At 37.8% G+C, this 12720-nt stretch overlaps 1 protein-coding gene across 1 annotated transcript; it reads left to right on the top strand.

The window, feature by feature from the left end:
• Nucleotides 1–7257: 7257 nt before the first annotated feature.
• Nucleotides 7258–12500, top strand: LOC145800618 (uncharacterized). The gene is made up of 2 exons (XM_082890332.1): nucleotides 7258–8789; nucleotides 8876–12500. The coding sequence occupies exons 1-2, from the start codon at nucleotides 7258–7260 to the stop codon at nucleotides 12498–12500; spliced, it is 5157 nt and encodes a 1718-aa protein (XP_082746458.1).
• The last annotated feature ends 220 nt before the right edge of the window (nucleotides 12501–12720 follow it).

Here is a 12720-nt window from a genome sequence, read left to right on the forward strand (position 1 = left end):
AATAAGTTCAATTTTATACATAGTGAATCAATAAAATCCTACATAATAACTTTCATTTTTTCACCCTCTTAAATACAAATTCCCATTTTGGGGAGATATCCTTCTCGATAATAGCTAACCGTGCTTAAAATGATTATATATTTTTTGTATTGCAAATTTTTATTAAAAAAAAAGTATAATAATTTCAATTTTATACATAGTGAATCAATAAAATCCTACATAATAACTTTCATTTTTTCACCCTCTTAAATACAAATTCCTGTTTTGGAGAGATATCCTTCTCAATAAAAGTCTTCCTGGAGATTTGCATATCAAGGTGGCGTTTATAAGCCCATTACAAAAAGTGAAAATCCTTCCTTAGTATTCTATTCGCTCACCATGTCAAGCCTACCTAAGAGAGCCTTCTTCAACGCCCAATTCACTCTCACATCGGCTGCCATAGTAACCTTGCTCCACAACCATGAAGCTCCAATAATCACAGACATTTTTGTGATGGAGGCACGTTATAGCTACACGTTTGCATTGAGGTAAACAAAATGATTACTCATAATCTGACACTACTCCCCAATGAAAACTCAACAAACACACGCAAAACTCATCAATCTCTTTGGATTGTTTTTCGGGTTCATTCTTGGTGCAGATATTGTTGTGTGTGCTTGCTCAGTGTTGTCACTAATCTTCGTGTTCTTGTTGAGTGGCCCGAGATCAAATCTCCAGCAGAGTTTTTTAATTGTGTTTTTGCATGATCTGGTAAAACTCAAACTATATAAAAAAACCTTAAATGAGGTTCTTAAGTTAAACTACTTTTGTTGAGCTACAACTACTCAGAAAATTCTTTATTCTTTGAGGCTAAGAAAGGTTAGTTTGAGTTAAATTTGTCCACTTGAGCTAATGAAACAATAAGTGGCCTAAGCTAAATAGTTCTTAGAACAAAATAGAGAAGGGCGGAGAAGGGAAACTTTTTAAGAAAACCTTTTGGACTTGAGAATTGAACACTTAGGTGATTTAGAAAACCTTTTTTTTTTGGGTCAATAAGAAATAAATAAAACAGAAAGATTTACAAGAATACAAAGGGCATACAACAAAACAACAGCACGAATCTCGGCACAAAGCCACCGAAGCCCAAAAGAAAGAAAAAAAAAAAAAAACACAAGACAAATAAACACTATACCAAGCCTAGGAAGCTACATCTGAAGGTCAAGGGAGCAAATTGAATACAAGCCAATCGGACTGTACAAAAGCCATATCCTATGATGGATAGGGGCTTTGTACAAAAGACATAGCCAGCAGCCAATAAAGCACCACCACAACAACAAAACCTCCCTACACAACCCGTAGGGATAGGCACCTGTAACAAGTTAATATCATACTAAAATAACAGCCCAAAAAGGACCGTAGGGGGGAGCCAAGATAGACCCATCCTACCAAAGTTGCTCAAAAAACCTATTACACGATACACCAAAATGCACAAAAACCTCCTACACAGCCCGTAGGGGTAGGCAAAATGCACATTAAAACTATGTAAAAATAACAAGGAAAACAACTGATTATCTCTCTCATGTAGCATAGCAAGGCGCTTGAAGCAGCCATCGCCACAGTACATAGACACCCTGCCAACTGCCACCTGAACCTGTGCAGCAATTAGCCACCACCCCTCCACTGCATGATATAAATACACCGGTAGCAGCCTCATGTAACTGCGAAGTAAGAAATCACCACACCTCCGCACCATTACGTAAACCAGTACCAGCCTTGGATTGGAAATGCCACCAACGTAACGAAGATCGTAAAAGGAGAAGAAATAACAAACACACTGTATAGGACCTCCCCACACTCGGCCCACAATAAAGCATGTCACTCCACTCCATATAGAACCTCACATCACTTGACCCACACCTCACATGATTTGTCAAGAGTACAAGATAGACAGTATACTTGAAAGCACCATAAACCTGCACAAAACATATATAATATATAATAAATGTTAGAACAAAACATGTATACTGCCTCTCATCACTCAACCCACAATGGCAGAATATATTTTGCTTGCTCACATCACTCAACCCTTCATTCGGCCACTTCAATTTGGGAGATGATATAGGATTCATCATAACCTTGATAAGAGTGGGAAAACACCTACAAAAGAACACCCAATTAGTAAAATATACCTCTAATTTTTTTTTTTAAGATCCACAACCAAAGCTAAATATACCTCCAATCTTTTTTTATTTTTTATTTTTAAGGTTCACAACCATTTTTTTTTTTAATTTTTAAGATTCACAACCAAAGCTAAATATACATTTAATCTTTTTTCTTTTCTTTTTTTTTAAGGTTCACAACAATTTTTTTTTTTTTTTTTTAATTTTTAAGATTCACAACCAAAGCTAAATATACATTTAATCTTTTTTCTTTTTTTTTAAATTTTTTTTAAGGTTCACAACCAATTTTTTTTTTTTTTTATTTTTATTTTTATTCACAACCAAAGCTAAATATACATTCAATCTTATTTTATTTTATTTGGCTCAACAATAAAATCAAATACACATTAATTAACATTGTCACATTATTCTTGTCAAATTTTATGCATATCTAAATTTTTTAAAATTTATTTAAACAAATTAAGGACACTGTCTAGTGTAGGTTTCGGTTTGCTTTTCTGTGTTATTTTATTTTGTTGTGTATTGTAATTTTCAGAATGGTTTGCTTGTTCTGAAATTTCAATTAACGAGTATGAATCTATTTGTTTTATGTTATCACACAATTTATACAATATATATGAATGTATTTGAAAATAAGGAAATTGTAGAGAATCAAAACAAGCATGAGTCATGATTGGTTAGAAATGATGGGTACAAAGATTTATTTGCTTGAAAAATAAAAAGGGGATACAAAGTCTTACTAAATAATTTTTTTAAATTAAAAGAATTTTTCTTAGTTATGAACAGATTTAACTGAAATCAGCTTGTTTCCCAATGTTATGCTTCATTTATTTAGATAGAAAATATTTTTTAATGAAAAATATTTTTTATAAAAAAAATTAAAAATATGTTTTTTTATATTTGGTGGTGGTGGTGGTGGTGATGGAACGAAGGTGAAAGTAGAGATTGTTACATAGTGGTGGGGTGATGGCGGCAGTGATGATGGTAGTGGCTATGGTGATGGTAGTGTGACAGTGAAAGTGAGAATAGTGGTGATGGTGTTGTGAAATTAGTAAAAATTTAATTGAAAAAACATTTTTTGTTTTTTAAAAGTAACAAACAACAAAATTCGTGGGGGACTAAAGGAAGAAGATGGAGGATGGATTGGGTGTGGTAATGCATAGATATCTTAAAATGAGTGGTTCAGATTTGTTAAAGGTATAATTAGATTTTGGATAAATTAAAATGAATGGTTCAAATTTGCTAAGAGAAAGATGGTTTAATGTCTAAAATGTCCGTGACTAAGAGATCAACAAACAATTCCTTGTTTATGCCCTGATGCAATTTAATATGAGTCTTATAATACTTTCTTCAAACAAACTTTTTGATTGTCTCAAAATTATATATTTGATTATTATAAAACAAACTTTTTAATTAATTAATTAATGTGTATTTGATTTTGTTGTTGAACCAAATAAAATAAAATAAGATTGAATGTATATTTAGCTTTTGTTGTGAACCTTAAAAAAATAAAAAATAAATAAAAAAATAAGTTTTTAACATTAAATATATTAAAAAAGAAAGAAAAAAGATTGAAGGTATATTTAGCTAAAACCTTTATAAAAAAAAAAAGAAAGAAAAAAAGGTTGTTAACATTAAATATATTAAAAAAGAAAGAAAAAAGATTGAAGGTATGTTTAACTTTTGTTGTGAACCTTAAAAAAAATAAAAAAATAAAAAAATTTGTTAACATTAAATATATTAAAAAAGAAAGAAAAAAGATTGAAGGTATATTTAACTTTTGTTGTGAATCTTAAAAAAAAGAAAAAAAAAATTGTTAACATTAAATATATTAAAAAAAGAAAGAAAAAAGATTGAAGGTATATTTAGTTTTTGTTATGAACCTTAAAAAAAAAAAAAAAAAAAAAGAAGTAGTTGTTAACATTAAATATAAAAAATAAAAATGGGGATTAAAGTGGGTTGGGGAAAATCCATACCCATTAAAAAATGGGAAGGGTACCCATGGAGAATGGGGAATGGGGAATGGGGAAAATTTATTATAGGGGAATGGGGATGGGGATGGGGAATTAATATCCACCCCATTGTCCCCCATTGCCATACCTAAAAGTCTATCACCAGTATTAAGTCTCTCATTAATGGCCAACCAAACAAAAAGCTAACCCTAGGGATTAAAGGGGGCCCTCAGATAAGTTTGGACCAAGAGACTTTGGGCCCCTTATCCCTCCACCAATCCCAAACTGACTGGATAGAAAAGGTACCATCAGCAGTCAAGCTCCACACCGGAGTATCAGAAGAGCCAGGGGAAGGTAAGAGAGATGAAGGAGTGGAAGAGATCCACTCCTTTATCTCCCAAGAGTTAGAAATAGGTCACTTCCAAGAATAATTAGAAACTATAGAGCTGTCAGGAACTGTCAGGAAGATTAGTATCATAAAGGATCCTAGGCCCAAACCCATGCCAAAGCGAACCAAGAGGGTGCCAATTGTCGTGCCAAAGACACACATTTTCCCCATTACCAATCTTTTTTTTTTTTTTGGGTGAATCCCATTACCAATCTTGAATTTGATGAGAGGATAGATTAAGTTCTTGAGTGACAAGATTTTCCTCCAAACCCAAGAAGGATCACTAGGAGTCTTAACGGACCAAAAACTCCTGCCTTTGAGCAAGTAAGACTTAACCCATTGGCACCACATAAAGCAATCCCCACCCGAAAATAAATACCAAACATGTTTGGCTATAGCAGCCTTGTTCAAGATTTCCAAGTGCTTAAAACCAAGGCCACCTTCATTTTATGTCTGCAGATATACTTCCAAGGAATCTTAGAACTATGTTTTTTTCAGCTCAACCCCAGACCAAAGAAAAGATCTAAGAATACTCTCAATGTCGCTAATGATCTTCTTAGGAAGGATAAAAAGAGAGGACCAATACACTTGCATTGAAAACAGGATAGACTTGATGAGTTGGGCTCTACCAGTATAAGAGAGCAGTTTATTGGTCCAACTTTTAATCCTCATGGTAATTCTCTCAACCAGAATATGACAATCAGACACTTTAAGCTTAGTAGTGATTAAAGGCACACCAAGGTATCTCACCGGGAGGGAGCCCTCAGTAAAATTTGCAATCTGAAGGATTTCCTCTTTAAGCTCTATACTACACCCCGAGAAAAAAATGTTACTCTTACTAGGATTAGGAGTGAGGCCCGACAGATTCCTAAATTCCTCCAAACCCTGCATGATAAGAGTAACAGTACCAGGGTTCCCTTTGCTAAAGATCATTAGATCATCAGCAAAACATAAATTGACATTTTTGGTTTTCTCACATCTCTAGTGGAATTTGAACAGAGGACTCCTAGATTTCTCAGCCAATATCCTAGCAAGGATCTCCATAGCCACCACAAAAAGATACGGGGACATAGGGTCCCCTTGTCTTAACCCCCGAGCCCCTTTAAAATACCCCTGAAGGCTCCCATTAATACAGATCGAAAAAGAAGGGCTCGTGATACAAGCCTTTATCTAGGTGATCATGCAAGAAGGGAAAGCCATAGCTGTAAGAATATCAATGATAAAATCCCACCTCACAGTATCATAAGCCTTCATAATGTCCACTTTCATGGCACACTTAGGAGTAAGAGAACTTCTATGGTAACCTCTCATAATCTTTTGGGACAGGAAAATATTGTCCGAGATCCTTCTACCTTGGACAAATGCAGATTGCATAGGATCAATCAGATCAGGAAGAGCCAATTTAAGTCTATTAGCTATGATCTTTGCAATACATTTGTAGATGGTATTACAACAAGAAATGGGTCTATAGTCACCAACATGCGTAGGATTGGGAACTTTAGGAATGAGAGCTATAATGGTACTATTGACCTCAGAAAGAAGTTTACCAGTGTCAAAGAATGACTTAATGGCTAACATGACATCCTTTCCAACTATATCCCAAGAACTTTTAAAGAAACCAGCTGAATACCCATCAGGGCCGGGGGCTTTGTTGGCCTTTAAAGACCAAAAAACCTCCTTAATTTTAGTCTCAGAAACAGGCTTGGACATCAAAGCAGATTGAGAGAGAGGGACTTTTTTATGCACCAAAGATTGGATTCTCTCAAAACCATATTATACTGATCCACGGAGGGCGTACCAAATAAATTGGTATAAAAATTGATAAAAGAGGTGTGGATATCAGAACTATTGGTAGACATCACCCATGTCAACACTCAAAATTTTTGGAGAGCAACACTCATGTCAACACTCAAAATTTTCCCTCTATTGATATTACTCTTCACAGACCTAAAAAAGAATTTGCTATTTCTGTCCCCAAGGCCAAGCCATTGCACTCTGGATTTTTGAAGAGCAAGACTTTCTTCTAATTTACTAAGCCAAGCAATGTTAGTTTGAGTTAAACTTTCCCACTTAAGCTAATGAAACAACTAGTGGCCAAAGCTAATTAGTTCCTAGAACAAAATAGAGAAGGATGGAGAAAGATAAAGACAAAAATTATTCTTGAGGGCTAGGAGAGAAAGTTGGAGAAAAGAAAGTCAAATAGGTTTACTTACCCAAAAAAGAAAAAAAAAAAGAAAAAAAAAGGGAAATAGGAAGAAAATCAAATGGAATTCAAATTCATGCATTTGGACTAGAGAATTGAACCCATCGGTGATTTAGAAAACCATAAATGAGGTGCTTAAGTTAAACTAATATTGTTAAGCTGCCATGACTCAGAAAAATCTCTTTCGTAGAGGCTAAACAAGGTTAGTTTGAGTTAAATATGGCCACTTGAGCAAATGAAACAATTAGTGGCCTATGCTAATTAGTTCCTAGAACAAAATAGTGATAGATGGAGAAGGACAGAGAAAGTTTGAAAGGAACTTTCTTTTTGTGAGGTAGAAGAGAAAGTCGCAGAAAATAAAGAGAAATAACAAGAAAATCAACAGGAATTCAAATTCATCATTTTGGACTTGGGAATTGAATATTTCGTGGTTTGGAAAACCTTAAATGAGGTGCTTAAGTTATACTATTATTGTTAAGCTACAATTACTCATAAAATTATATATCTTAGAGGCTAAGCAAGATTAGTTTGAGTTACACTCGGTTACTGAAGCAAATGAAATGGCGTTTGAAAGGGGAGGCTACACCAACCATCCAAGGTGTAGATCCACCCCGTTGGTCAGATCGTATGGATAGCGTCCAATCTGTGTTTCAAAATCTTCCGGATAGCATTGTAGTGGCAAAAAATCGTAGTGATTCTCGCGCTCAGGGGGAAACGGAGACGTTACAGTCAGATCCGTCTCTTGCCACGATGGAAGACAACCGATCTCCGTCCATCGGAGTTCATCAGATTGAAGTGGTATATGATCGGAACCCCTCTGAGGAGCCCGTACAGGTTCGTGATGAGGTTGATCCTCCTCGGGGAGGTAGTTTTGCAGTCAGAGGAGGTAGAGGAGGGAGAGGACGCGGGGGTGGTCACGGGCAACCAAACACCAAATCCTGGGCAGAAATAGCGTCGCCTTCACTTCGGTCCAATGTTCCGTTGAGGTATGTTCCACCAATTCGTAATGAGGGTGCTGTTAGTGTGGATCTGCCCCCTAGACCTAATCCTTTAGAAAAATGGGACTCGTGTTTGGTGGGTTATTTTCTGGATAAGGGAGTTTCTTTCAACTATTTACGCAATAGTGCTTTTGGTTTGTGGAAAAGTAAGGGGTTGAAAGAAGTTCTGGTTAATACTGAGGGATTTAGTTTCTTTATCTTCGATAATCCAGACTGTTGTAGCTCTGTCCTTGAAGGGGGTCCATGGTACATAGGGGGCTTCAATCTCTTTCTCAAGAAGTGGACCAGGATGATGAAATTGACTAAGGAAAAAGCAACTAAAGTCCCTGTGTGGGCTAAATTTTTTAATGTCCCCTTTGAATACTGGGACAGTGATGGGCTTAGCCGTATTGCGAGTGCAGTGGGAATTCCGTTGTTTATGGATAATCTTACAGAGAAGGGAAGCCGGGTTTCTTTTGCTAGAGTTTGTGTAGAAGCTGATGCTAGTTCCACACTGCCGTCTATGTTTAGAGCCAACTGCGGGGGTGAAGAGGTGGTTATCCACGTGGAATATCAAGGGCTTCCTCCCAAATGTGACCACTGCATAGCTTTTGGTCATGATACTACTAAGTGTGTGAAGACCCAAGTAGCCCATTTGATTTCCCTTCAAAAGGAGACTGAAGATCATCCTGATCCGGGATGGAGTACAGTGAAAGCCAAGGGTAAAAGGAAGGTGGGGGACCCTACCTTGGAGCAACTAGAAGTGCAAGAGGAGGCTACTCAAGAAACTCACGAAACTGGTCAGAGCCTTCCACCTACAGCAGTGGAAGTGGAGGACCTAAGTGAGGGGCTTAAGGAAACTGATCAGGGGGTTAGTCCTGGGGAGCAGTCTGTTCCCACCCTTGAGGGGCTGGATGAGCTTCAGAAGGAGTTGATGGCGCTTACTAAGTTGGTCCTACCACATGATACAGAGCTAATCAAGAAAGTGGAACATTTAAAGGGTACTACACCAAAAAAAGTTGTTCCAATAGAAGAGCAGGCAAAACAAACTCAATCTGCAAAAAGTAGCTCCTCTGGCAAGGGCAAAAAGAGCCAGAAGAAGAAACAAAGGTAAGTCCCAGTTTAGTTTGAGAGTGGGTTAGTAAAATTTTTTTGTTGTTTCCAATGACTTTTAAAATTGCATCATGGAATGTTAGAGGGTTTAATGACCCTTCTAGGCATAAAGAAGTTAAAAAATTTTTGAACCGTGAAGATATTAAGGTCTTGGGCATTTTGGAGACCAAAATAAAAGCTACAAATGAAAATCGTATTTTATCATCTTGTTTAAATAATTGGTCCTTTTTGACTAACTCACTTCCTACTCAAACTGGGAGAATTTGTGTATGCTGGGATACTACTTTTTGTTCAGTTAAGTTAATTGAGTCATCTGATCAATTTTTGCTGTGTGAAATCACTGATTTTGCGAAAGATGCTGCTTTTAAAGCCTGTTTTGTTTATACCGATAATAGGCATATTGTTAGGAAGGAGTTTTTTGAATACATGGTCAGGACCGCTTGTCTGCTGTCCAAAGACCCTCTGATTATGTTAGGTGATTTTAATGCTATTCGGTATGGGTCTGAGAAGTTTGGTGGCTCATCTGTGTGGTCTAGTGAAAAAGAAGCTTTAAATTCTCACATCCTTCAATCTGAATTGGTGGATTTATCTTATGGTGGTTGCCAATTCACTTGGGCTAATAAAAGAGACAGTGGGGCTTATATTGCAACTAAAATTGATAGAGTTCTGGTGAATGAATCGTGGCTTGATTCTTTCTCAGCTTCCTCTGCTTATTTTCATCCCTCTTCTGTCTCTGATCACTCCCCGGCAGTGGTTACTGTCTCTACTGATGGGGCCTCTTTTAAGAAACCATTTAAGTTTTTTGATTTTTGGGCTCACCATGAAAACTTTATTCCTACTGTGTCTGAGGTGTGGAACCAGTATATCCCCGGGGTTCCTATGTTTCGTATTTGTCAAAAACTCCGCGACTTGAAGCCTGGTCTTAAAGCTTTGAACAAAAAGGATTTTAGTGATATCTCTACTAGAGTCCTGGCTACGAGTTCGGAGTTAAATTCTGTTCAGTGGAAGTTGGATAAGGATCCTGGCAATCCTGTTCTACAAACACTTGAAAAGAGTCTCTACAAACAGTATGTGGATCTTAGTGCTGCTGAAGAAAGCTTGGCCCGCCAAAAGTCTAGGATCCAGTGGCTTGGTTTGGGGGATAGTAATAGCAAGTTTTTCTTTAGGTCTATTAAAGGCAACATTAATCGGGGTAAAATTCTCTGTATTGAGAGTCATGATGCTTTCATTAGCTTCTTTACTGGTTTATTTGGCAAGCCTATTGATGATCACTACAATGGTTTTGCTAGGATTAATTCTCTGGTGAAAACTAAGCTATCTCATGACCAATCTTTGTTGCTTGCTAGTCCTGTGTCTGACAAGGAGATTAAAGAAGTCCTCTGGTCGTTAAAACCCAATAAGGCCCCTGGCCCTGATGGGTTTTCTGCTGGCTTCTTTAAGAGCTCCTGGGATGTTGTTGGTAGAGAGGTCACCCAAGCCATTAGAACATTCTTTGAGTCTGGTCGGTTACTCTCTGAAGTCAATAGTACCATTATCGCTCTTATTCCTAAAGTTCCTAACCCTGTAAAAGTTGGGGACTATAGGCCTATATCTTGCTGTAATACCATTTACAAGTGCATTGCGAAAATTATTGCTAATAGGGTTAAAACAGTTCTCCCTGATCTGATTGATCCTGTTCAGTCCGCATTTGTTTCTGGTAGGAAAATATCTGATAATATTTTCCTTTCCCAAGAGCTGCTGAGAGGGTACCATAGAGGTTCCCCTACCCCTAAGTGTGCCATGAAAGTGGACATTATGAAAGCTTATGATAGCGTTAGATGGGAGTTTATCATTGACATTCTTCGAGCTATGGGCTTTCCTCCTATTATGGTGTCTTGGATACAAGCGTGCATTACTAGCCCTTCCTTCTCTATCAGTATCAATGGTAGCCTGCATGGCTATTTTAGAGGTGCTAGGGGGCTTAGACAAGGTGATCCCATGTCCCCCTACCTTTTTGTCCTAGCCATGGAAATTCTTGCTAGGATTTTTGCTGAAAAGTCTCATCTTCCGGCTTTCAAGTTTCATTGGCGGTGTGACAAAACTAGAATTGTTAACCTCTGTTTTGCTGATGATCTTATGATTTTTTGTAGAGGGGATGTCCCCACGGTTGAACTTATCATGGCTGGCCTTGATGAGTTTAGTAGTCTCTCTGGCCTTACTCCTAGCTCTAACAAGAGCAATATCTACTTCTCTGGTTGCAACCATGAGTTGAGAGAGTCGATCCTTAGAGTTGCTAAGTTTAGTGAAGGGACCCTCCCTGTTAAATATCTTGGGGTTCCTCTCATTACTACTAAGTTAAGAGCGGTTGACTGTAACCAACTCACTGATAGAATCACTAAAAGGGTTAAGAGCTGGACTAACAGGATTCTGTCATATGCTGGAAGAGGCCAGCTCATTCAGACCATTCTCTTTTCTATGCAAGTGTATTGGTCTTCTCTTTTCATCCTTCCTAAGAAGGTGGTTAAGGAGATTGAGAGTATCCTTCGGGCGTTTCTTTGGTCTGGTACTGAGCTCAAAAAGCATAGTGCTAAAGTTGCGTGGGACAAGGTGTGTGCTCCTAAAAATGAGGGCGGTCTGGGTTTTAAATCCATTGAGATTTGGAATAGGGCTGCTATTGCCAAACACATTTGGTTTCTATTTTCCGGGGGGGAACAATCTATGTGGTGCCAATGGATAAAATCGTACTTACTAAAGGGTAGAAGTTTCTGGCACGTCAAAACTCCTAGTGACCCTTCTTGGGTTTGGAGGAAGCTATTGTCTCTTAGGAATATTGTCTCCCCTCTTATTCTCCACAAGATAGGTAAGGGTGACTCCACATTCCTTTGGTATGATAATTGGCATCCTCTTGGGCCCCTTTGGGATAGATATGGGGATAGAATTCAGTATGATTCTGGCTTTAATAGTGAGACCAAAGTTAGTCAAATTGTTCGTGGTAACTCTTGGCATTGGCCTTTCCCTAATTCATGGGAGATTCAAGAGTGGATCTCGTCTACCCCTGAGAGTTGTAGACCTGATTCCTCTAAAAATGACCTTCTTAGTTGGACCCTCACTTCTGATGGGGAATTCACCATCAAGTCTACCTGGCATCACTGGAGAAGTAAGTTTGCCAAGGTAGCTTGGCATGATTTTGTCTGGGGCTCCCATAAAATTCCTAAGGTTAGCTTTATTGTCTGGCTTGCTATCCAGGAGAGGCTTAATACTGGTGATAGAGTGTCTGCTTTTGGGGTTATCACAACCTGTTCCTTTTGCCAGGATCCCAATGAAAGTCATTCTCATCTCTTTTTTGATTGCATATTCTCGTCAAATGTTTGGCAAGCTATTCAGGGTAAATGCAATGTTAACTGGCCAGATCTTCATTGGCCTGGGATCATTACTCATGCTACAGGAGAAACTAAGAGTAAATCTCTCAGAGCTCATGTCCTTAAGTTGGCTTTGATGTGCACTGTTTACAATCTTTGGCTTGAGAGGAATAACAGGAAATTCAGTAATGTCTCTAAACCTGTACAGGTTGTGATCAAATCTATTATTCACATGGTTAGGGGGAGATTACTTTCTGTTAATACCTTTCCCAGATCTCCAGGGGATAAATGGTTTCTAACTCATTGGAATTTGCCTGAAAATGTCTTGAAGCCCCTTTCCTCTGTCAGGAATGGGAGGGCTGCTGAGTGATGTGAGTTCCTCTACATGAGGGTTGAGTGAAGGGGAGCAAAATTTGTTTACTAACTGTTTGCTCATATTTGCAGTTGCTGGGCTTACGGATTTCTCTTGAGAGTTGAGTGTTGTGAGAAACAAACACTTTCAATAGCTTATTGTGGGTTGAGTGAATCCAGTTCCCAAATTGTTTTGTACTAATGTTTATATATATAGTAATTTTTTATATGCAGGCTAA

The sequence above is a fragment of the Camellia sinensis genome, chromosome 10 (genome assembly GCF_055761805.1).
Source record: "Camellia sinensis isolate YWXY chromosome 10, ASM5576180v1, whole genome shotgun sequence".
NCBI classification, from domain to species: domain Eukaryota; kingdom Viridiplantae; phylum Streptophyta; class Magnoliopsida; order Ericales; family Theaceae; genus Camellia; species Camellia sinensis.

What these genes read in the sequence shown, in the direction of transcription:
- LOC145800618 (XM_082890332.1), top strand. Translation starts at nt 7,258, where the DNA reads ATGAAATGGCGTTTGAAAGGGGAGGCTACACCAACCATCCAAGGTGTA. An exon ending in AGCCAGAAGAAGAAACAAAG is followed by an intron (nt 8,790 to 8,875) that starts GTAAGTCCCAGT and finishes ATGGAATGTTAG; the next exon opens with AGGGTTTAATGACCCTTCTA.